The sequence below is a fragment of the Nomia melanderi genome, chromosome 2, assembly GCF_051020985.1.
Source record: "Nomia melanderi isolate GNS246 chromosome 2, iyNomMela1, whole genome shotgun sequence".
NCBI lineage: Eukaryota > Metazoa > Arthropoda > Insecta > Hymenoptera > Halictidae > Nomia > Nomia melanderi.
Window position 1 is genome coordinate 5,016,496 of NC_135000.1, and position 25,351 is coordinate 5,041,846.

At 40.3% G+C, this 25,351-nt stretch overlaps 2 protein-coding genes across 9 annotated transcripts in view; one reads left to right on the forward strand and one right to left on the reverse strand.

Moving 5' to 3' along the window:
* Nucleotides 1-2,730, reverse strand: part of LOC143174274 (uncharacterized) — a 137,120-nt gene extending 134,390 nt beyond the window's left edge. For both annotated transcript variants that reach the window (XM_076365043.1, XM_076365042.1), the window contains exons 1-2: nt 2,584-2,730; nt 2,306-2,491 (exon numbers count right to left, since the gene is read on the reverse strand). In XM_076365043.1, the coding sequence (XP_076221158.1) occupies nt 2,306-2,489 (184 nt within the window). In that variant the 5' untranslated portion in view covers nt 2,490-2,491; nt 2,584-2,730. The remainder of the gene's footprint in view (nt 1-2,305; nt 2,492-2,583) is intronic.
* Nucleotides 1-25,351, forward strand: part of heph (polypyrimidine tract-binding protein 1 heph) — a 517,180-nt gene that overhangs the window by 114,216 nt on the left and 377,613 nt on the right. For 3 of the 7 annotated variants that reach the window (XM_076365037.1, XM_076365030.1, XM_076365035.1), the window contains exon 1: nt 2,852-2,999. The exons of 1 other annotated variant lie outside the window; for it this stretch is intronic. The gene's annotated coding sequence lies outside the window, so the exon portion shown is untranslated. Of the gene's footprint in view, nt 1-2,851; nt 3,000-25,351 lie in introns of those variants that run through there. 3 more of the 7 variants (XM_076365041.1, XM_076365031.1, XM_076365038.1) reach the window with 3 other exon arrangements.

Here is a 25,351-nt window from a genome sequence, read left to right on the forward strand (position 1 = left end):
CTTTCTGTTTAATTATTTTATTCTATTCCTCAGTAAAACAGGGACTGAAGAATCAGATCTTCATGTTATATATATGACTGGTTCGATTTGTGCGATGTGATTCTCAAGGTCACGCTTTAATTCCCTCGCTTCCCAAATAATATTAAATAAGCTAAATATAATAATAAAATGCTTAAGAAATAACTGACAAACTTGTCGAAAAGCTTCGCAAAGCCTCGGAAATCTGTACATTCATCGGCATCTCCTATAGAAGAAAATACGATCAAAGTTTTGTAAGGGACCGAAAGTATTTAAAATCCGCGGAAAAGCAAAATGGCACCCGGTAATGGTGTCCGAGCTCGTATTCGATTTTCAAACGGCCCCATTGAAAAAGCATGCAACTGTTACACAAATTAAACAAATACTTCTGCCCAGGTCGGTTCAGTTCAACCTCTAACGTTTCTGAAAGAGTAAACTTCGCCAGATTCACGAGGAACGGCGGACAGGCCAGGGAAAGGCAGAGAGAGAGAGAAAGAGAGACAGGAAAAGAGTACAAAAAGAGAGTGAAAAAGGAAAGAACCAAAGCACAGAGGAATATCGAGCATTCCGTTCCTTCGTCGGCCAAGGGATCGACTTGTCTTGGAAAGCACCGCGAGACGGCCGTGTGAAAAGACCTTTAGGTGCACGAATCGCCAGCAGCAGAGACGCACGAGGGCCTTCTTTTCCTTTAGACCTGTACTTCCTCTCTTATGCCGGGTACCCCGACACAAAGCGGCGTTTTCTACGCGGCACCGAGCCACGCTGTGCAAGGTCTTCCGTTCATTCCCCTCCCGCCCTTTCCCCCTTTACTCCGCCGCACCCCCTCTCATCCTTTTTCATCGCATCCCCTCCATCCAGCTCACTCTCTTTCTCGTTCGTCCATTCTTTCTCAGGCCCTCATCGTGCTCTCTCGGTTCCTCTCACCATGCTCGCTCGTATATTCTTTTCGCCTATGCGACCATGTGCACGGCTATGCAACGGGTGTCTGGAAACTGGGACCTGTTCGCGCGGCAGCAGACGACACGCTTGCCGCGGGATCAGGAATAATCGCGTACGATCGCCGAGTGGAAGACAGCTTCGTCGAAGAGAGATCAAACTCTACACAAATCCTCGAAATCTATCTATAGGACTGATGGAGTCTTGTCCTATAGACGCTTCGTTCGTTTTTTTTAAGTTTCCAGTTCGGCGTCACGCTTGCGACAGGTGGCGCCGCCTGTCGGGCTACCTAATAATAGCGCGGTCTAACTATGATAGTCCACTGATAGATTTATGGTACCTCCAGTGAAAGATACCGCGAAAACAAGCTAAACAGAAGTATAATAGTAACCTACAACCTGAAGCGAACTTACAAAATAATCCTATCTTCCCCTGCAGTTGACAGAATCAATACCCTAAAATTCTAATCCTTTCTAAAACTACGGCAATCCTCCTGCGAGTAACATCCTAACGTAGAAGCTTCTCGCGCGTGTCGCGAGCTGTGTTTAACGGACACCCTGTACGTACCATCGGCGAAACACACAGAGACATCTATCGCGTGCCGATATACCAATACAACGGAACCTGGCCGAGCGACAGAGAGACCGAATGGTGGCGCGAACGAGAAAGAGCGAGAGGGGAAGTGGAGTGCCGTAGTCGGCTGTTGCCGGCTGCGTGTTTCCCCTCCCTACGATCCTCCGCCGTTCCTCTACCGACGGTCGCCCCACCAAGCCGGTCGCTTCAATCACCCCACGTCCCTGCGGCGGGTCGCCATATTTCCCCCTCTGACCTCTCCGCACCCTCGTACTGCCGGGAGTCGAGTGGTCGGCTTCCTCTCCCTCGCTGATCCCCTCGCCATCGTTCTCCTTTTCTCTCCGGTGATTCCGTTTCGCTCAGCTCCCTTCCCCCTGCCCCTGCACGTCGTTTTTCCCCGCGGATCCCCTCGCCAGCCCTGGTCGCCTCTCTCGTGGCGTGCCACGACTCGTGGCGAAGTTTTAGCGTCGCCTACCTCTACTCGTGGCGTGCCTACAACTCTTAGCCGGATCTATTACGCGCAGTTTTCGTGTTCGCGCGACGTTTTCATCTTCGGCTCTCCTCCAGAGCGGTGTGTGCACCGCGTGTTTCGCGACTCTCCGCCTTTTTTTTTCTCTCTCTGTCTCTCTCTCTCTCTGCCTCTGCCTATCGTCCCCGCTTTCCCTGTGTCCGTCCCTGTCTCTCCTCTTTATTGTTCGTCTGTTTTCCTCTCTCTCCTTTTTTCCTCGACCCGGCTCTCCGCCCCTCCCCCGGGCCCCGCTCTTGCCCCGCTACCTACCCAAGCGTGTGTTCTTCGTCTTCTTCTTTCGTGAAACGCCACCGCGTCGGAGTTTTCGGAGCCGCATCATCATCGTCGTCCTCTCTGTCCCACGATTAGTTGTCGCAGCGACACACGCGGCGCGTTTACGGTGCGTATACACGGGGAACAGTGCACGAGCTACCGGCTGACGTTTGGATATCATTTCTGCACTAGGAAGAAACTCGAGGATTAAAGTGCGTCTCACCGGTTACCATAACCTACAAGCTAAAAAGAAAAAAAAAAAGAAGGAAGCGTACCTCGCTCACCGTTTCTGTCTCGTTCTCGCTCTCAATCGCGTCGCACAGAACCGCGTCCCGCTCGCTGTTGTTTGCCCGGTGACCGTCGCCTCCTACGTTGATATTCGCCGGACCGACGACGCTTCGTTCACGCGCGCGTTCCTCTTTCTCGTTCTTTCCCTCGCATCATTTGGCGCGTAGTGCGTGCGCAGAAATCATCGATCTCTCGATTCGCGTTCTCGCGCGGCCGACTGCGACAGTTTCACGCGACTCGTCGCCGCTCGATCCGTGTTCGCGGCCGGTTTGTTTGCTTGGTGTTTTGTGCCCGTGAATTACGAGTGTGTCACCGTTATTCGCACCGACGGAACACGTTCCGACATTTTGGATACCTTGCTCAGCCTTCACCTCGACGCCCTTCGCCGTCCTACCGTTCCACGGTGAGTAAAACAACAGATTCCTCGCGGAGATCGGTTAGGTTAGGGACAATCCGACCGCGGAAATCCTCGCGGCGATCCTTCTCGCGCGCCTGCTCCCAAATCAGTGCGTTCCGGCGCATCTCCACCGCGCATGTCCGTTACACGATGCGTGGCGATATTCAAACTGGACCGTGCATCGTTTTTTTCGTCGTTTTTTCGTGTTTTCTTTTTTTTTTTCTTTCTTTTTTTCTTGGTTAAACGATCGTGTAGTTTTTGCTTGTCTGGCTTCGTGGGAAGCGCCGAGCGGTTCGACGTGAATGGTTAGGCCATTCTAGCCTCGCGTCTAGGTCACGATTACCGGCGTCTTCGAATCATAATATTTGCGCCGCTCGATGTTTACGTTTGCGCGCCAGAATGCCGCGCACTCCCGCCAAAACCTTTTTCGACCGACGAATTGTTTCCACTGAGTTCTTGGAATTTTTCTTCTAGCCGTTGCTCGGGAGTAAATGTTTATTAGAATTGTTGAAATGTTCGAGATACCTTTGCCGGGTTTTTATTTCACTCAGGAACGTAGAGGGTAGGGGAAAATGCTGTTTCAGTCGAGGCTTTTTGAGGTTAGCTTGCATGCCGTATCCGCGCGTTAGTGGTTTTGAATTTTCTGTAGGATGATCTGAAATTTGATTAGTTTCAATTTATTCACTGTTCTTTTCTCGTGCGTTCATTTTACTGTTCCAACTGTTGAAGTGGCCAGGAATTCAAATTATCTATGCCTGCTCTTAGAAACTAATTCTAGGAAAGATTAATTCTAGGAGAAAGTAATAGGAAACACTATTAAGACTTAGGCAGCGCAGCAAGACAATGAGGACTTAAAAACTCGACAGCATTAAGAAATCCAATTTATAAGGAGTTTCGATGGATCTCAGGGAACTAAATTACATACACTAGCGTATTGTAAAATGTAAATAGGAAGCTTGCAAAATAAAGAAAGCCTATCACATAGTAAAGAAAAGACAGTATACGAGGAAAGCTACTTTATAAGGAGTTCCAGTAGCCAGGGAACTTAATTAAAACACATTAACCCATCGCAGGATGTAAATAGGCAGCTCAGAAAATAAAGAAAGCCTATCCCACAGCGAACAGCCTTAAAATAAAGAAAATCCCGTGGGGCGTTATAGAATTACGCAACCCTACAAAACCGAATAATAAGGTTACCTCTAATTACTCCAATTGTATCGATTCCCCGTGGAAACAGGAACAATAAGAAAATCCCGGGTCTTAAACCCCCCGAGCTATTAATTCAGTAGGTACAAAAATAGCCACGAACGTGGCCGATAAATTAATATTGCGCAACCGATGAATAAAAATGGATTCGTCGAAGGGAAACGCTTCTGCCCGTCCCTCGCGTCCCGCTGTGCTCGCAGACGGCGGCGCACAATTAACGTGTTTAATTACATCAGAACACCGGGCCGCACTCTTACTTACCTTCGCGTTCCGAGAAACCGTGTAAAACGTGTGCGAGCCGGCGCAGCGTTCAATGGAACCGCGTATCAGTTCCACGACTCGGAACTTAATTACTTCTTCAGCGTGTACGCGCGCGCCCGCGTTCGTATCTAGTGAAATTCTAATCTCCCAGCATCCCCATTCAGGAATTTCTCCGTTTCCATTAGTCATCTTATTAAACGGCGTGCACCGTCGATGTTTATTAATTAGTCCCGATTATCTGTACCAAGAATATTGTTCGGTTGTTGTTGACCCAGTAAATTGTTATTAGCTGAACGGACGGCGTTTATGATCGCTGCGGGGATCGCTCGTTGGAACGTAACCCTTTGCACTCGAGAATATTTTCCTTAACACGTAGACTGCCGCAAAAAACTTCAGAGCTTTATGTATCGCTTATTCTTTTGTAGGAAAGATAAAAAGATTACGTCCTTTTTGGTATTGCGATTATTAGGTTACACTATTATCTATTTATTGACGCTATTGAACATTGTCATTCGACGTCAGTTGGCTGAAAAATTATAATTGTTTTCAAGTAATTTGGGAGCTCAGGCCATCGATGACCACCGTGGCAGTCAACGTGTTAATATTCATGATTTCCTGCTGAAATATTAACCCTTTGTACTCGAAAGTTTTGTCACTGGAAATATTCAACATTTTTCGACGAGATATAGATGACATTGTTTGAAACTAATTGAACGATCGTGTATAGATAAATTAAGCAACAAAGTTATTTTATTTAAATATTTCACATAGCAATACAAAGTTTCATTTAAAACACTAAATATTCAACTTCATAGTTTTGCTGTATCAAACGAAGTGGTGACTGAGAGGATTAATATTTCTAACCCTTCGTTTCACTAGAAATATTTAACAATCTCCGATGAAGTATAGATGACGTTTTTTGACTTAACCCCTTGTCATACCATTTAACTTATTCTATGTGTATGTTTACTTCAAAGGTTAATGATCGATAATAGGAAAGTAATACTGAATTTATATTTGAAAAATATAAATAACACTTATACTTCACAAATTTAGTTCGAAATGTTCATTACTCTGACATGATACTGTAGGTGAAACATCTGTCATCATAATAATTGCAAAATGATATTAGGAATACATCGTTTTGATCGTCTGATAGTTCGTGTCTACTAAATAATACTTATATTCGTCGAATTCAGTTTGAAATACTCACCACGTTATTACAAGGCAAAGAGTTAATAATTACAGGACAAAGAAATCGCCATCATCTATCCGTCCAATCATTTTACCGTGAAATTCTGTTCGAAGCGACTCGAGTGTTGTTTTAAAAATCATCGAGCAGCTTCGACGCTGGGATTCAAATGGCAATCGCCGCTCGCGATACAACGGGCACGCGGTGGGCGTAAAAATGGCCGTCCCGCGCGTGCATGGTTTACACGGTTTTATCGTAATACGGCCGATCGAGAAATGACTGGCCCGTCTGGTTCCTCGAACCCGCGAGGCCTCGCGTGTGTACTCACGACCACGGCCGCGAATGGGTCCAATACCCTCGCACGTGGTGCTGTCGATACGTGGGTGAAAAGTATCGATCAGACATCGCGGGTATTTTTGTACCGGTGAACCTACTGGGTGATCGAATGGGATTCGATTTGGTTTTCAACGTCAATGGCAATTCAACGTGTTAACCCTTTGCACTCCATAGACGCCTCTCAGTCGCCAATTGATTCGACGCAGCAAAATTATGAAATTTCATATTTAACACCTTAACACTTTGACTGCCACGGCGGTCATCGATGACCGGAGCTTTCAAATTACAAGAAAATACTTATGACTTGGAAGATAATTGATTTCGAATACAAACTTTCCGTAATGTAAATAACTAGATAATAGGGTATATAAGAATTTTCATATCAAAGAATTAATAATTCTTGCTTTGTATCTTTGCTGTAGAAAGTATAAGTGACACGTAAAACGCTGATGCTTTCCGTAGCAGTCAACGTGTTAATGTATTAAGCATTGTAAGGTCGGGGGAACACGTTTTGAGAAATAAAGCGCTTTTTACTTTCTGTACAAAACTCGTGTAATATTTTACTGTCGACCATTTGGAAGAAATGCAGCAGAATTGTACATTCTACTTTAAGAGGAAATTTCATTTGAAGATAATACATTGATAATAGCAAATAGTGTTTTGCTTTGACCCGTGGACAATGTATGGCATTGATTTTTGTTAAATTAATGTAGATATCTTCATTACGAGTCTCACTTGTCATTGTATGACAAGAAGTTAATATCAAACTTCTTACAATGCATCGATACGTCAAATATTGAATGAAAATAGTTTCGTTCCTCAATTCAAATCAAATCGAAGTCAATGCTAAGTCCAGAAAACAAAAATCTAGAGAATTAATTTTTCTGCTTCTGAACCGTGTAAACTCTTTAATAACTAAATAGAATATCGTTTATTCCCTTACAATCTACAGAAATCAGAGAATATCAAGAAATTCACTCGAGCGCGTTAGCTTCTGAGCGACTCGTATATCTCAGCGCGCCTAATTTCTAAATTACCAGGAAACCCATCTAAATTCTACCAAAGAAATATCTCTCCGATTTCCGTGGAACATTTCCATGAAAATGAGAATCCCGTTCACAAGTGTCGATGAGAAATAAACAACCCAAGGGGAAACTGGTTCCTAGGATCAAGAAGAATCTAATATTTCCAGCAGCGCGGATCCCGAGGCGCCAAAGCGGGAAATATGATGTCACGAAAAATCAGGTCCACGTGTAATGTGCTAAATATAGTATGGCGCACAGTCTGGTTGGCGTGCCCGGCGATGTTAACAAAATAAAGAAGGCCGTACGTGTCGATCCCCGCGATCGTAGATTCTGCGCTCGTAAGACGCCTGTGATTCATACAGCACAGGCGTGCCTCGGTCGTCGTGTTTTCCTCAGCCTCGGTACCGTGGCTGAGCCCACACAAGCGATTCTCACGATCTCGTGGAACTTAATGAGCGAGCAGACAGGTGTTGCAGCCCGCGATGCCGCCGATTCGATGCTCGTTTCCCAATGCGGGCGGGCAACGCGAAAAACTCGAAACGGCGCGCAGTGCGGCTGAACCGGTCGTTTTCTGGGCGAAACCGAGTAATTCAAGTTGTTAATCCTTTCAACAATGCACGAGATATTTGGCGTGTCTTTATTGTTCATGCGAACCGTTTCATTTGATAATCTGATATGAGTAATTGGATTTTAACCGTTTGCACTTGTACGTCCTGCTGGAGATGACAGTACGAATTTGTTGTAGAACGTTGGAGATCGTTTGAAGATGTACCATATTTTAAAAGATGAAAGTTAAATTTTATTATGATAATAGTAAATGAAATCAATATAAACCGTTGAATTCTACCGCTGTAAATGACTTCAATTCATTATCTTAACAATAGAACTACCGTGCATTTATTGGGGTTGATATGTGATGCTTGCAAGGCCTGTAACGATTTCTTCAGATATTTCTTATAATATATAAGCGAAACTATTTATTTCCAAAATCATTTCAGATACTGAATACTTCGGAAATACCAATAATTGCAAAATAAGAAAACTAAAACCGGTCATTTTGATCGGTACGGGAGTCGTAATGTTAAACATGAATACAAGTTTCCACTCAACGATATTGAAAATAACTCGAGTGCAAAGGGTTAACACATGTCATCGTTGGTGGAAGGTGCTTAAAGACGATAAATTTACAATACTCCATATTTTACGCAATTAAATTTCCCATCATCACTCACTTCGATGGAAAATATTCCAATTTTGATAATCTTCAAGATTCCTATGCCACATCTAAGTAGAAGACACCGCAAAGTTTTCGAGCACCTAAAAACAGGAAATCATTGAATAATAATTGAGCGTCTATTTAAAGGCCGTCCCACATCCCCGCGGTCCGAAATCAAACGAACAATGAATCCGAGATATAAACTCCCGGTTTTATCGTGCAACTTGTCTTTCGCGGTTTAAATTCTGACAGGACTTCGGTTCTTCAGAATCCATTCCCTAACGTGACATCCTGCCAATAAATTTCGCGCGGCCGGTAATCAAATAAGATCCGAGGTTGTTTTCGCCTGGGTCTGTTTTGATTGAAAATGAAAGCGACGGCTGTAGTAGCTCCGCAATCACGCCCGCGGAGAGGAGATGCGCGAAGCCGGTCTTGCCGGCAAGAACGACGCCATTGTCAATAGAAACTGGCTTTAAACCGGCAATCAGAGCGTACCTTCCTGTAAACTAAACACGCTCCTCCCTGCGCGTCGCAGACGGTTGCCAACCGTAGAAACGTTACTTTGTAAGTGGGTACAGGTAACGCCCGTATAACACGGTTGTTACGTTCCTAAAAAATACCGTGCTATTCGAATCTGTGTTATACGAAACGAAGAACCAGTAGAAAAAAGGGAATTAAGTTCGAGAAATTAGAGAAACATACAGAAGTACAGATAATCCCCGTATAACACGGTTTCACTCTAACATAGTTTGATAATGGAGAAAAACCTTCATGTAACGCGGCATCCTAGAACACGGTTCGAGAATTAGAGAAACTCCCGTACAACGCTTAAAGTTTTTAAGAGCAAAATTCGAGATTAGAGGAGTCCACGTACGATACGGAAATAAGAGCTTTTAAGTGCACAAGATATCTCATGGGGAATTTTTCATTTCTCATTGCGGAATTCACTAGAATTTGAAATGCCTTGGGCATTAGAAACGCCGCTTTATACACACTTTCCTTCGAAGCCGATGGCAGACTAAGGATTTCGCTTTTTCACTGATTAAAACCTATAATTAACACTGAAACTGCCGAGCAGTTAAACAGACTTTTTGAAAGTTCCGTATAGAAACTCGAAGAGTGTATCTGTTGCGGCTTCAGTTGCTTCACAATTCAGTTTGCGTATTGCTAAATGAATTTCTTTAATGATTTTGTCAGAGAAACGTCTGTTGTCTATTTAATGATTGCAAAAGGAAGAAATCAGGAATGGGTAATTCTGACCCACCTGGTAGTTTTAGTGTTAAGTGTCGCAAGAGTGTTTACAGTTGGTTTTATGTGGTTTCTTCGGTGTTTATTCAACTACGTTCGTTTTCTTGCTCTATCTTTCTTCACTCTAGTTTCGTTGTCCTTGATCTGGTCTCTTGCATTCTAAAATGAGAATTTTCATGCGGCGGCATTCCTAATATGTTCGTTAAACGGGAGCAGTTTTTATGAAGCAAACTAGTTGCTGCAGGTTATTCTCATTCGATTGGTAGTGATTTTTCGCAGCTCGTAATGCTAGATCGTTGAATGTTAGAGTCTGTTACTGCAACTGAGAGTTAAAGAGTTAATAATTACAAAATTCTTGTTTACTTATCCGTTAAAACAAGAATTTTCACACAGGAACATTTCTAATCTGTCCATGAAATAGATTAAACCACCTTCATTCATTTGGAATTGATTTTTCGAAGCTCCCAACGCTATATCCTCAAAAATTACACAATCAGTTACTCTAATCGAGAGTTAAGGAGCTCATAATTGCTAAATCCGTTTCATATTGGACCGTCGATCCATTAAAATAAAAATGTTCACACCACAATCCCAGTCTATTCATAAACCAACAGAACTACTCACCACATGAAATCACTCCCATTCACTTGTGAGCGATTTTTCGAAGCTCCCAACGTTAGATCCTCGAAAGTTACACCGCCAGTCACTCCAATAGAGAATGAAGTCGGCCATAATTGCAGAATCCGTTTCGTACGCGTCTGTCGATCCATTAAGCCCGCTCTGTCACCAGCCGAAGAGTAATGACCCAGCTCGACGGGGCATTAGAAGGCAAGAATATTCCTCTTGGAAGCTGCGAGTCGGCCGGTTCGCTTCTTCTTCCTTCGAGGCCAGAGTTCCCGGTCGCCCGGCACCCAGGAACCGGTTTCCAGGCGTTCCAAAGGCGTTCGAGAGCCCGCAAAAACGTAGCCGGCGAACGGGCAGAACGCGCTCGCGCCTGCGACATCGAAACAGGTGGCCCCTTGCGTCACCGGTGAAAATAACTTTCCATTTCCCGAAAGTATTCGAACGGGCATGCCGCGAGCGACCGCGCGGTATCATCGTTATTCGTATCACGAGTCGAATTACAGAGATATCGGGGCAGGGGCGGCATGCGACAAGAATCCCGCGAAGATATGGCGGACGGGATGAAACATTGAGGGGTTAGAACGCTCGGAGACTTAACGCACAGTGGGCTGGATGGGCAGAATATAAAAAATTCGACAAATGTATGTAATCAAATGTGTAACAACTATTTCCCTTTGAAAATTAAGGGATTTTAAACATTGATTTTCTCAATTTTTGTTTTTTGGACTTATCCGCATTGCCTTCTAAGCGACTCATGTCACTCACATGGACTTCGAGCTTTGTAATATTAGCTATTTAATATGTATATTGAATATTTGTTCAAATGTTCAACAACACCATTTCTTTCTGAAAATTAAGCAATTTTAAACATTGCTTTTCTCAATTCTTGTTTTCTGGACTTAACCGCGTTGCCTTTCTGGAAGCGATGTGTACTGAATGTATTTTGGTTCTTGAATGTCTATAAATCTCGGGAATGGAAATATAAATACAATGTAGTGAACGTTATAGTTGTAATAAACGTTGAAAGTTAGACATTTTAAGTAAATATTTGGGGTTTGAATAATTATTGTAATATTAAGAATTGAAGAAATATTGCAAATAATTGAGGTTGTAAAATTATTAATACTCAATTTTGGTATTTGTAGTTGCCGATTGGTTCTTAAGTTTTCGTAAATATGCAAATTAAACTGAACTGTTTTGTTGAAGGAAGTGGTACATAATTTGTATACTGAATCACAGTTTCAAATAATTCCCAGTTTATTTCCTGCGATTGTTTTTTCTCCGAATAACGCAATAACAATAATGCCAATTACATAAATTGATCTACGATGAAATTGTTGGTCACCAATCAAACAGCCGCGATGTAATTGATAGCCCGATCTCCGACATATTAATTTACTATTTGTCAATCAATTTACCATGTAACATTCACTCGCTGTCGCAATAACAGAACCATTATAGTATATCAATTCCAATATTTGTCCAACGGAACTCCCAAATTCTTCCATACATCCATCCATGTTTAACCAGTGAACTGCGTTCGACGAGTATACACGTCATCTTAAAGCTTAAAATGATACTGTTGGTTTTATAATGGAATTATAAGTCAGTTTTTATTGAACTAAGACAATAAGCAAACACAACGTGTGTTCGGTACAATTTATCGGGGCGTAATGAGCAACTACATCAATTTGTTTCAGAAATATTGCCATGGAGATTGAGATTCGTTTTCTTTTTTAATTGATTATAACTTTATCCAGTCGAAGCCATAGATGGCTGTCATTGCCAATTCTAGTTTTAATAGATACTAATTCCTTCAATGATGAATTCTTTATTTTTTCAGATAAACATATCATTTTTCTTCGTTTTGAATTAGTTCTTCATTAAAATATGACTTAGATGTATTCCTATGTTTGACAAGTATTTCATTTTTTAAAATTAAATACCACAGTTAACAGGTTAAAACTCATTGTGATTAATTATTGAGTGTAATATTCCGATTCAGATGCTGTTTTCAAATATTTTGAAGCCCCCCGATAGGAAACCAAGAGGATTCGATTCTATTATCATTTCTGTCGAGATTGTTTAAACGAAATCCACGGTCAACAAGTTCACGATGTCTCCGTTTGAAATTTTAAATAACCCGAACAACTTTGGAATCGATAATGTTTTCCGGTTGTCACGGAAAACGTCGCGTAATTCACCGTTACGTGTGACGCGCGCATTGTTCTTCGTTAACAAATCGAGGAAACCGCTTTTAATTGCATTTTAAATCGGCGAACATTAGAAAAAACAATCAGATCCGCCGGGGTACACTTTAATCGGCAAACAGACACGGTAGAGGGGGCGTGGTAATTAAATAAACTATCAGTTTATTCAGCGGTTGGCGGTCCTCGTTTCCCTCCGGATTAATTTATTTTCCCTCACCCCCTCCGCCATCTTTGTTCCGATGTAATCACACTGTGCCGTTGGACGTTCGTCCGCGGGACACAAAAAAAGGGCAGAGGGGGGAGAAGAGAATTTTCGAAACAGCCTCTCCTCGATAAATTGGATCCCGTTGATGATTGAAACGCGGGTTCAAATATTTATTGCGCGCACACCCGCGTTTACTATTTTGCCTCTCGATCCCGTCGATATTTGGCCCACACCGTTGTGCACTCTCGATTGCAGCACGTCGAACCCGGTTCCCCGCGTTACGTCCCGTTTTACAGCAATTTATATTTTCCTGATATATTCGTTTATTAAATATTTATCCTCGGTCATTTTTCGTGTTTGTGCCCGATGTCCGTATTTTCGTGTTTGATTTCCGCGATACAGTTATAATAAGTCTCGTTTCGACTCGTATGTTCCCGGGGTGTTTGTTTGTTAAATATTTACCGCTAACCTGTTTTTGTATTTGTGTTCTCTGATTTTTGCGAGCGTTTTGTAGTGTATTAATGACAGGAGGCCTTGTTTTTTAGCTTTATTCGGTAAATGTTTATAGGTTTCGTGTTGTTTATATTTATGTTTTCTGATGTTTTTTAGTTTCTTTAGCCTTATGGTATCTTAATTGTAAATCTTGTTTCGCGTTGATTTGTATGTTTCTAGGGTGTTTGTTTTACATTTTCATTTATGAAATGTTCATGGATTTCTTCTTATTCCTTATATTTACGTTTTCTAACGTGTTCGATTAATAAACTGAATCAATAATAACTGGACATTTTTACCTCAGTTCATGATACAGTGAAATATATTGTTGTAAGTTTATTTTACGAGTATTCCTCATCTGCGCGTTCCTAATGGATTCGTAAAATAAATTAACAATAACACGAGAATTGCTTTGTTATGGACAATCTCGAATGTCCGCTGTTTGACAGTGTTTATTCACGGTATTCCATTATGTTGTGCGTTTCGTGATAACGAAATTGGATTGTGCAAACAAGTTGCCTCGATATTATATGTATTCCATGGTAATATACGATTTATGTGAACACATAATCAAATGGTAACAAGAAGAAAGTAACGTAAATGTAAATGAACGACGATGGTAATGTAAAATCGAAAGAAACTGGGCGTATGTTTCATCGTTTGTAAATAAATTATCATCGTTTCGTGAATAAATTCGAAGGAAATCATTCTAAAGTTATTTGCTGTTAGATTAGAAAATCAGTCGGATTGCTAAGGGTTAAAACAGAAAGTTCTAGTGAAGTATATAGTGAAACTGGACAAATGATTCTGATTTACCTTGTTGTCAGCGCGGCAGAAGAACGCACGCGCGACACTAGTTGCTTCTTCCGTCATGGTCGCAGAACTTCCACAATATAATCTGTCAAGACCTTTCTCTCTTCCTACATAGGAAGTTTCTCTCGGTTTTCACTTTATCCGCGTCGTGTTTTACGAGTTTCGATTCATCATCCAACGAGCCATTCAAAAATTGTATTACTGCCGGATAAAAATTCTGTTTGCCGGTCTGATTCTTCGAACAACATTCTCGTCTCGTTGTTAATCTACAGAGCTGTATAAATTTGTAACTTTCAGAATGTTTCAGTAGAACAGAAGCTGGACACAATAGAAATCTCGATAGAATTTTTATTGTATTATCTTTAGTTCACTGGAACTATTACTATATCAATTAAAATGTTATTTTGTGTTTGTAGCTTTTAAGATTTGACTGTAATTTTACCTTATATCGTTACAAATTTGCATAGATATGTAATTTTTAAAAGACACTTAGATATAAGACCTATAACATTCAATGGAAAGCTAGATAAAATAGAAACCTCAAGATAATTTTAAAAATCATTCAATTTAAATAATTCAAGTAAAATAATTGTAAAAATTATCTTAAGATTCGTATTTTATCTAGCCTTCTATTAAAAATCAAATACCTTACAGCCAAAATATCTCCCAAAAATGATACACCACTACAGATTTCCAACAACACAACACAAAATTACACCAAATACCAAACTCGAAAAACACAAAATTCGCAATCCATCAAAATTATTAACACGCGAACGTATCGATTAATACAATTTAATTTTACACTGATAGTTCCTAACGCCCAACAATTCCATCCTGCATTTTTCCGTGCATTATCAGAACAGCAGCTATATTAATCATTCCCAGTTCCCCGCGCTAATAACCCATCATATTAATCATTCAACGAATGAAAAGCGGCGGCCATCCAGAAGCAATAACACTTATCGGGACAATTATCCGGGAGCCATTTGGAAACCGTTGGAAATTGATACCGGCCGCTGATAAGGCTTTCTCCGCGAGCGTTTCCCGCAACATTAAATATTTATAGCGCGCTTGTGTAATTCGCCGCCCACGCGTGAAAAAAGAGAAGCTGAAGAAGAAGAAGAAGGAACGGGAGAGGAGGAGAAAAAAAATTTCACAACTCGCCGCATATTTTCGTTCCCGCGATCTGGATCGTGTCCAGCTTACGTTCCGCTGATATTACATTAGTTATCGCGGAGACGAACGAGGAAAAGGATCCGAACCGTTGTACGTACGCGGGTTCGTCCCTCGGGTACGTTTATTTTCGTCGTTATTAATTCCATCGGATTTTCTTCTCCCTCCCACGCCCCGTTATTACGAAAACAACGAATTTAATCGTTCGCCGGTACTTCTGTTCTCTTCGTTCCGCGGTTTCGATCGCGGAAGACAATCGATTAATCGAGGGTTTCTCCTTTCTGTATCGTCCTTTTGTCATCCCCACCGGTTTCCCTTCTTTTACTCCATTTAGGTTTCTCTTTCTCTAGTTTCTCTTCTGTTCGCTTTATTCTTGTCACTTTAACCTCTTTTTACCGTTCTTTCTGCCCCGTTTTATTTCTTTCGTCCTTTTTTTATTTTTCTCTTCTCTTCCCTTTATTTTTCCCTCTTTAACCCCTTTTTGTCTCTCTTTACTGTCCCTTCTTCCTCGTTTTAATTATTTCGCTCTCTATTCTCTCTTCCGCTTTTTATTTTTTCCCTTTTTCTCTCTTCTGTTCATCCCCTTATCCCCCGTTCCTCACTTTATTCCTCTGTCTTCTACTTTTTGCACCCTTTTAACTTTATTTTCCCTTATTTTTCCTCTCTCTTCGTTTTTACTCTTTGCAACCCTTTATCCTCCATGTTCCAGCCTCGACCCTCCATTTTCTCTTTCCTTTTATTTTTCGTTTCTCCCTTCTATTATTTTTCCTCTTTTTTCCAATCCGTTTTCTTTTCTCTCTACCTTTTCTCTCGATTTTCCTCGATTTTCCTCGATTTTCCTCGATTTTCCTCGACCGCAGGAACGCAAGATTCCGTCCTCCAGTTTCCCGGAACAGCTCTGCTTATTGGAAACCGACGGCAAAACAAACAACCGCGGAGCAAGCTACAAGCGAAACGTGTCGCGGCTGGCGCACTGTTTCTCCCGATAGATAACGACACCGATAAGATACCGCCGACGAATTTTATGTATTTTTAGCGACTCGACCGCAGCGAAAGTCTCGTTAAGGATGTTTGCCCGTGGTTTTACCTTTGCCACCGCGATGCTGCCTTGTCAATTAGCGGCGAGGAATTAGTTTTAATGAAAGGGAATGCTATGTCGAACGCGATTCGCTCGGTTTTTCTATAAATCCCGGTGAAATTCCGTTTGCAAGGGGTGATTCTATTGGATTATCGACTAATAGAGTCTCTACGATAATTAAATCGTGGGGTTATTTATTATTATCGTTTCTTTTATGAAATGACTGAAAGCAACAGGTTTTTATTCCATTATTTTATTAATAACTAGATTATTACAAATTTGAAGTTTGCAATAAATAATTTGAGATAGAACAGAGATCGAGGAATATAATGAAGGAGTTGGGGTCACTCAAGGCCACGCTAAAACGCAGCCCCCGCAATTGAATTTATCTACCCCCACTGTTAGTCTCGTGCACTTTAGAATGAGAGGAAAGTTGCATTAACCCTTGCACGGCGTCAGTGTTAATTTTATTCGAAAACCTTTGTTTTTAATAATACTCTTGCTCCTAGAAATTTATTAAAAGTACAACTACATTCTGTACATTTGAGTGTCGAGTAATAATCTAAGATTAGAGGATCTAACGTTAATGAAACTACATTTAGTATGATTAGAATTTCCTTAGAAGTGAATATTATAATAGAAATTTATTAAAAATATAACTATATTTTGTATGTTTGAGTATCGGATAATAATCTGAGGATTACAAAATCTAAAATTAATGAAACTAAGTTTAGTATCATTAGAATTTTTTTAAAAAATAAATATTCTAATAGTAATTTATTAGAAATGCAACTACATTTTGTATATTCGAGTATCGAGTAGTAATCTAAGACTACAAAATCTAAAATTAATGAAACTAAATTTAGTATGATTTGAATTTCCTTAGAAAAGAAATGTTCATATTAATCAAGAAGACGACGAGTTGTTTTGGTTTTCCTAAATAAAACGTCGCAGAGGGAATAGAAATAAATTGGCGAAGTTGTTTGCGCGGGGAATATTTATAGAAGACGAGGCTGCGCGTTGTCATATCGAGGCACATAATTTTCAGTATCGATCAGCCGGCCCCGAACGAACCTGATGTAATTAATTAATTTCCCGCGACGTGAATTACGAGCTCTCTATTCAGCGTTCGATCGCCGAGAAAATAGAGCTGGCACGCCTCGAACGCGAGCCGGCTTCTAAGCCTCCAATTTTAAGAGAAACTGACGCCCCCAACCCTCTTTCCGCCGAGGACTTTTGAATTGACACCCATCCAGTTCCAGACTCCCCATTAATTTGGCCTGCGCCTCGTTTAAAAACTTCGGCAAACATCGTGGACAATGAAATATCTTACAGTCTCGATGTCTAATTTAATCAGTTAACTGCGTACGACGAGTATACACGTCAGTATACACCCTTTGTACTCGATTTATTTTTATTTTATTTATTTTTATGTTCAGTCGATTTCCTTTTATTTTTAAGGAAATGAATTGAAGTAATTTGCAGCGGTGGAATTCAACGATTTATGTTTATTTTCTTTATTATTGTTATAGAGATTTAATTTTTATAGTCTTCTAAAGCGTAGCACTTTTTTGAACAATTTCCAACGTTCCATAACGAATTTGGATTGTCGTCTCCAGCATAACGTACGAGTGCAAAGGGTAAAAATGCAAAATGCTACTAATTTTTCAATAACAAATTATTTAATTTCTCAGACAAACGTGTAATTCTCCGAATTGAGTATTATTTTTCTTCAAAGTAATAAACGTGGAATTGTTTTCCTTTTCTAACGAATTATAAAGAATAAAATAACTCTGTATAATAATTATGGAAAATAAAGTAGCTCTATACAATAATTACGAACAATAAATCACTGTTGCCTTTTATCAAAATGAAACCTACAATTTCAAAAACATTTTCAATATTCAAGCTATCTCTCTTCCAAATTTCCATTGTTATTCAAAGGTTATTCCAATAACCCACTAATTATTTCCCATTCGAAGTAGGGAAATTCATTCTACTTTATCTTAGCCCCACGAACTCCCATTCCATTTTTCCTATCTTGAACCGATCTTGAATTTCGCAAACTATCCGGCTTCCAAATTTCCAGGCATTGTTATTCAAAGGTTATTTCAATATCCCGCCAAACATTTTCCCGCGCGAGTCGTAATTAATACCGCGGAAACTGAGATAGGGGGCACACCGTGTCCCGCATAATTTTCGAATGCCCGCCCGGAAACACAATGTTGCGCCGATTTCATTAACGAGCGCTATTAACAAACGTCGATGCGGTTCGCGCTTCGTCGAGATTAAAATCGGTCGCTGTAGCGCTGGAATTGACTGGCGGCTGTAAATAAATTTTGCATAACCGAATTTTCATCGAGCATTATTCCCGGCGTTTAACTAAATATAACGCTCCTATTCCTTTCTCTCTCTCTTGTTCTGTGTCACGTTTCCACGAGGGACGAGAGAAAGAGAGAGAGAGAGAGGTTCGAGAGGAAAGATCGTTCCTCGCTGGCCCGTTATTTATTGGTCGGCTTCGAAAACAATTTTCATCGGTGACAATGGTTCCGAGTGACTGGCCAACGGTATATACAAACCTTCGATAATCTGATCGCGCCCATCCGTTAATTAGATGGTATCGATGTGATTTCGGATGATCGAACTGTCCGATATTTAAGGTAATGGTACCCAATACGGAACTTCTGATTTGAAAAGCTTGTCAGAATGTAAGACGTGGACTTTTTGATCGATTACAGCAAGAAAATATCGATTCTGTCGAACTATTTATGAGAAATCGAAGCTTTTACGGAGTATATTTATTTTTTTATTTATATAGGGTAACGGTAGCTAATGTAACACTTGGTTTGAAAAACTTGCGGAACGAGAAATTTTTTTCAGTGAAACCTGCATCGAAACGCCACGAAATTAATGAACATTTGTATACTGAAACTTTAAATGGCTTCAAACTACGGGAAAATGTAAATAAAGCCGAAAACAACGGTCTGAAAAAATGGCACTTAGTATGGAACACTTAAATAAATTGAATTGAATTAAACCAGATATACAAATTTACCACTTTTTAAAACTTTTGTTCAGTATTCCTTTCTTTTCGTTTTCTCATGTTATACGTTAGATATATGTTTTTTATATTATTATATGTAATTTGAATTATAATACATTATTAATATAATTATTATCTGTTACTAATGAACTGTTTACTATGGTAACTGACACATTCAGCTATTTATTTTTCGAGATATTCTGGTGTTCCATTAGTCTTCTTTTTCGCTGATCTACAAAATCGATGGAGATTACAGATAACACTGAAGTTTCTTTAAATTATTTGGAAATTCAGATCGAAGCTTTGTTGGCAGACTTTTTGTTTAAGTGATTGGTTGACGAATGATACACGAAGAATGTAAATGGTATGATTGTACTGCTCTCGGTTTACCGATACGAGTTACAATCATTATTCTGCGGTATCGATAAGTTTGCAAACAGTGTATTTGCATTATCTGGTTTAATTAATTGCGTTGCGTCAACCTAGCCAATGTAATTAATTTCTTTTCTACGGTCGTTTCGTTGAACGTCAAGGTTTATATCGTTGCGTTGATCGTTTTTATTCTGTTTTTTTTGCTCTGTTCATTTCGGTTTTTCTTTTCATCTTTGCGATTCGATTGATTTAAACGTTTTGTCAAAAGTTCTTTGCCGGTAACCTTTTCACCGGCCCGGAAAGGTCGTTCTCGTGAAGTGATCCACTGAGAACAATTCTCGGGGAACACTGACTATGATCGAAGATAAGTGGTGCAACAGGGGGCATAATAATGGAACCGCATTCCGTCTGCACTTTGCATTACTCGCGGAATAACGATGATAGGCCACGCAACTTAATACGTAACAAAGACGATCCAGATTACGAAATACCTTTGCCTTGAGTTTTCTCGAGGGAAAACTGGATCTTTTACGAAATTCTTCATTCCTTCCATTTTCTCAATTTCATTCGTTTCTGTTCTCCTAACTTTTCGTTTCTTTTGTATCGTTGGAAAGTGAAACTTTCCACTATCTCGATGTTTCATTGAATTCTTCACATTTTCGATTTATACAAAGCTTTATATCTATTTCTTACTTTTTCAAACTTCATTGAGTATATACAAATTATTAGATGCTGGTACGAATCAAATCGAACGAAATCAAACACTTATTTCCAAAAAATAGCACTTCGTCGTATAGATTATGATTATGATATATGATTATAAGTATATAAAATATATCTATTTCTTATTTGTACAAACGTTATTGAATACCTACAAACTATTAGATGCACCTACGAATGAAAATTCCATTAAATTATACGAAATCAAACACTTATTCCCAAGGAAAAGTTATTCGTTGTACAGGTTATGCTCGTCCGCCGCCGAACGCCATTTTGCCAGGCCGAGCGGCGGGAACTAGGGCCGAATTTAAAGCGTATTGTCCTCTCGTTAAAAAGATAGCTCCCGTTCGTCGATCCGGGTAATTGAATATCTGTCTATTTAGCGGGTAGACCGTTGAGATAGCGAAATTGCTTGCTTCCTGGTTGAAGAACCTCCGTCCGCGCCAAGTAATAGGCGTCAGGCTGCCGTCGTCACTTGATGGAAATAGAAATCGCGCGATTTTGTGGCAGGGGAGCAACACGGTTGCTCGGTGGTTAAGCCGTTGGGTCGATATATTTCGACCCCGTGTTGTCGAACGTGAAAGGGAATAAGGTGAGAGGTGTAGAGGGCTTATGCAGCTGCCCCTTTTCGTACGTTCGAGAGCACCGGTGACACCGTTATCGACGTCTACGCTGTCAAGAGTCGGCCGGGGCAACACCTGTTTCCCGTTGTCAGCAACACTTTTCCAACGGTGTCGATTGTATCTCTATATGTTCGTTCGTCTCTGAACTGCCTCGCATTTTACTTCTTTCTTTAGGAATTGCCAATTACTCAGACGACAACCCGTTTAATCTGTTAACTATGGAATTTCGCTTGAAAAATTTCTCGTTTTGCGCGTAATAAAATGAAAAAGTTAAGTGTGCGCTCGTCGAACGCAGGGCGAATGTACTTACGACTCATCTATAATTTCTTCTGTTTGCAATGATTAAAAAGAAAAATGTTCCTGAAGTCTCGGTAGATGGACTCTTGGAGTTTCTATAGGGAAATTTCAAAAAGTTAATTTAACTGCTCAGTAGTTTTAGTGTTAAATGTATTATATTTAATTGAATTATATACTCTAATTTATATCTTCTTTTGTATTTCTCCACATTTCCTTATACTTATGTGTACATTTTTTAAATATTGTAATTTCTTCTACCTTTCATTTCCCGTAATTATGACTTCCATTTTAAAAGCTTTCCAAACGGGCGAACACTGACCTGATTTTCCGCTGCGAAGAAATATGAAAAGATCTTAAATCTCTTATTCTTCCAATAAAAGTCCAGTTTGAATTTAGTATTAAATGTAGAACGCATCTTTTTCAAACTCGTCCCTTTCATACGAGGTCCGCAGTAAATTGAATGTAAAATATGAAATAAATCTCCGTAGAATCCCTGGTTTTTTCAATGTAAAACATGAAATACAACTCTTTCGAGTTTCTGTATACATTTTCGGCTCGAACAATAACGCGGATTCGTTCTTAAAACGTCATTACTCGTCGCGCACCGAAACGAGCAGCCATCACGCGGTCTTCGAAAACAATATCACGTTGCATTCAGCTGAACACGTCCGGATTATTGGAAGATTGAATAATTCAGCTCGTTGATGAAACCCAATGGGTTATGTTTTCCATTGAATGATCGCGCGTTCCGCGAGCTTTGCATCCACGATGCCTCGAGATTGCTGTGCTCGAAACGCTGCACAATGGCCGATTTGGCCGTTTTAGCTGGACAAAATTAAAAATACCCATGTATTGAAGTTTTTCGACAAAATATGATTGTATATAGTAAGATATAATTACAATCAGTTATAGAGTATATAATAAATAAATAAATATTAAATATTATTAGGTTACATTACACAGCATATAATAAATAATAATAACACAATAGGTAATAATATACGATTGCAATCAATTATATAATATATAATAGGTGAATCAACTATGTAATATATAATAGGTGAATCAATTATATAATACATAATAGGTGAATCAATTATATAATACATAATAAACTGATGGGTGTGAGCGCTTCAGCCGTGCGCCTTCGAACCTCACCACTCAGACGAGAGTGCCAACTTCGCTGCAACGCACGGTACACCTTGAAACCTGCAGCGATGCAGCATGCTATAAGCGGTGGGTTTCAATCTTCTCAATTTTTGTTTTACCGCAACGTCTATCACGGAACTCTGTGAGACTCAAACCCATCACTTGTAGCGATGACTACATCGTCGCTAGTTTCAACGTGTATGGCCGCCTTAACGGTAACAAACGTCCACGAATCGTCACCACCGGGCGATACGTAATATCGATTGACGTCTCCCGATGCAGCTGCACACGGGATCGAACGTTAATCCGCCGCCGTTTACGGGGGCGGAAGTGTGCGTGGACGTTGACGCGTGTCGACGTACACGGCTAAGACGACAGCCACACGCACGTCCCTCTTAAGTCCTCTTATATTACCTCGGGGTGAGTGCATGCTTTTATCAGCTTATTTTTGAAAGCGATGGTAAACATTTGAATTATTAAGTCTTCCGTCCGGGCCCTTTTGCCTCCGCCCCTTGTTGCTTTTCCTTGCTATGTCTTTGAAACGTCGTTGTTGCCAGCCTGGCTGGACGTTTTAACAAAGGGACACGGGGTGGCGGGGGGCGGAACTGGAAGGAAAACCACGGATAATGGATGCTCCTTGGCAGACGTTCGAGCCGGCTGGATATCAAAATTTTAGCGGATCAGTGGATGCTAGGGAAAAGCTGCGAGTCGTGGAACTTCGTTTAATCCTTTGACTTTCAGTCACCACTTGATTTATACAAGGTTTCTCAGGTTTTACTGTTGAAACTTTGTCGGGTTATTCCGTGGCACTGAATAAGAAACGAATGTTATGTAAACGTAGATTATATAGAGGTTTATTGAAATGTTATAAGGAAAGTATGGAGTACAAGTTATGTTGTAACCGACTTGCTATTACTGCGAGCATTGAAATAGATCAACGTATTTACTACTTGACATCGTTAAGATTCATTCAGATCATGATTTTAACACTAAAACTACCAGACGTGTCAACATGACCCATTACACAGATACGAAACTAGGCGATCCTTCGAATCTCAAGAAACGCATTATTCTAACTTCCATAGACAATTAGGAATTAGTCACTGTAACTTCTCAGTAGCTTTAGTGTTAACACTAACCTAAATTTAAAATTCTACGCTTTCTTTTGTTCATTTGATTTTACATCAATTACTATATCTTCCGAATAATTGCTTTTTCAATTTTCATCCTTCCCTTTGTTCCTGTTTCCACTAAGAACAATTTATCATCTAATTTGTTTATCTCTATTTTGTAGCCAGTTATTTGACTAGTTACGGTAGGACAACTGCCAGTATGGTTAGTATTAACCCTTTACACTACGGTCACGAGTTAACTCTTGTTCGCACTAGCATTGGCTATTTCAATTTTTGAAGTGCAGGGCAGTGTAGGATATTCCAAAAGCAAAATATTAAAATTTATTTAAAAGATATGCCCGAAGTTTCGTTTCAATACAATAAAAATATATTGAAGCTTATTCAGATTGTTTCATTTTTGTATTTAATTACGGAATAAGAACCGGTGACATAGCACAGCTTCTGCCTAAAACTGCCGGTCAACAATGTGTTAAGTCACAGGCTGATTTGGTTCACATGAGCGGCGTCTCTAGGTGGCGTCTCGTAACTTCAGTCATCCATCATAACGAAAAGGTTAAGGTCCAAGCGAAATGAGCATTTCGAAAAATTCTTCGCAGCCCCTGCACCGATCCCTCAAGTATTTTCTTTGTCTACTTTCAATCGTTCGATAAAGAAAGAGCCGGAGTCCATCCCGCTGGCGGAGCCGCTTTCCATTCGCAGCGAGTTTTGCTTTCGCCGGTCGGAACGGAAAGGGAAAGGGAAAAGGCAGACTCTCCTTTGTTCAGGACCCAAGGGCCTGCCACGGACCAGCTCGCTCGAGTGGTCTGAGCCGCGCAGCCTGTAACTGCTCATTGTTCCGCGGCTCGTCCCCGCAGGCTGGCTCTCGCATCCAGCCATGGTAATTTCCAAAAGCTGCGGGCTAACCTTGAAAATGGCGGGCCACGGTATCGTTAGTTGTCTCTGTCTCGCGTGTTTCTGTTAGATGTTTGCCTAAAACAGGATTTTGTACGCTGAATAATAAAATGGTGGAAAGTTGGTTTGACTGTTACTTTTTGAACACCTTGAGTGGGAATGACGAATCTCGCACGTGCTCTCCGCGTGTAAATTGATTTTGATTATTTTACAAATCTGCCATGTTTTAACTAAAGTAATTTTCTTCTTTTCATACATTTAATTGAACTACTATGGTTTCTTTTACGATAACTGTATCTATAGAATTGCAAAATTGTTTAAAGTTAACGTTTCTTTTGATTGAGTTTCTTTGTGGTTGCAGTAGGCGTAGAACTTGATAGAACTGAGTGATGATGAATTGTTTGTAATTCTTTTTTTGAATGGTTAAATTGTGCTTATTGAAGTTTGTGGCGTTTTCCGTTAAAATAACGATGTGTAACAAGTGTTCCTTTGGGATTTGCGAACCAAGCATTACCCAATCATTTAATCTTATCTTCCCCTATCAGTGATTACTCATTCCAAGCAGCAACTAAGCTTCGAGATTAATAGTACAATGAAATTAGGACTCTTCAGCAGAACTCTGAATTCTTTTCTTAAAACTTCAAACTCTGAACCCAATCGTCCCACAGTGCCGCCTATGGACAAAACCCGAAAACTCGACTACTCACATAATGAAAATTGAAAATTACCACTGCATTGCTAAGTAGTCTTTATACAAAATGATTTTCATTTGAAAAATCAAAATTTTGCGCAAATCAATTCCGTTTCTCTATATATACATCGTTAGAATCGAAACGCAAAATGCCCATTATCATCGAAAATACTTCACAATATCCCCATAATGTAAACAAAAATATAACCACCATATGCTTAGCTCTATACCTTACAATTTCTATACGAAGCATTTCTTTCTATCACTTATACTCCTAAAGTTATCGAGTTTTATTCAGAAAACAATAAAAAACAGTTGTTTGGTCACACTGTGCGTCTTGCCAAATTATCAAAAATT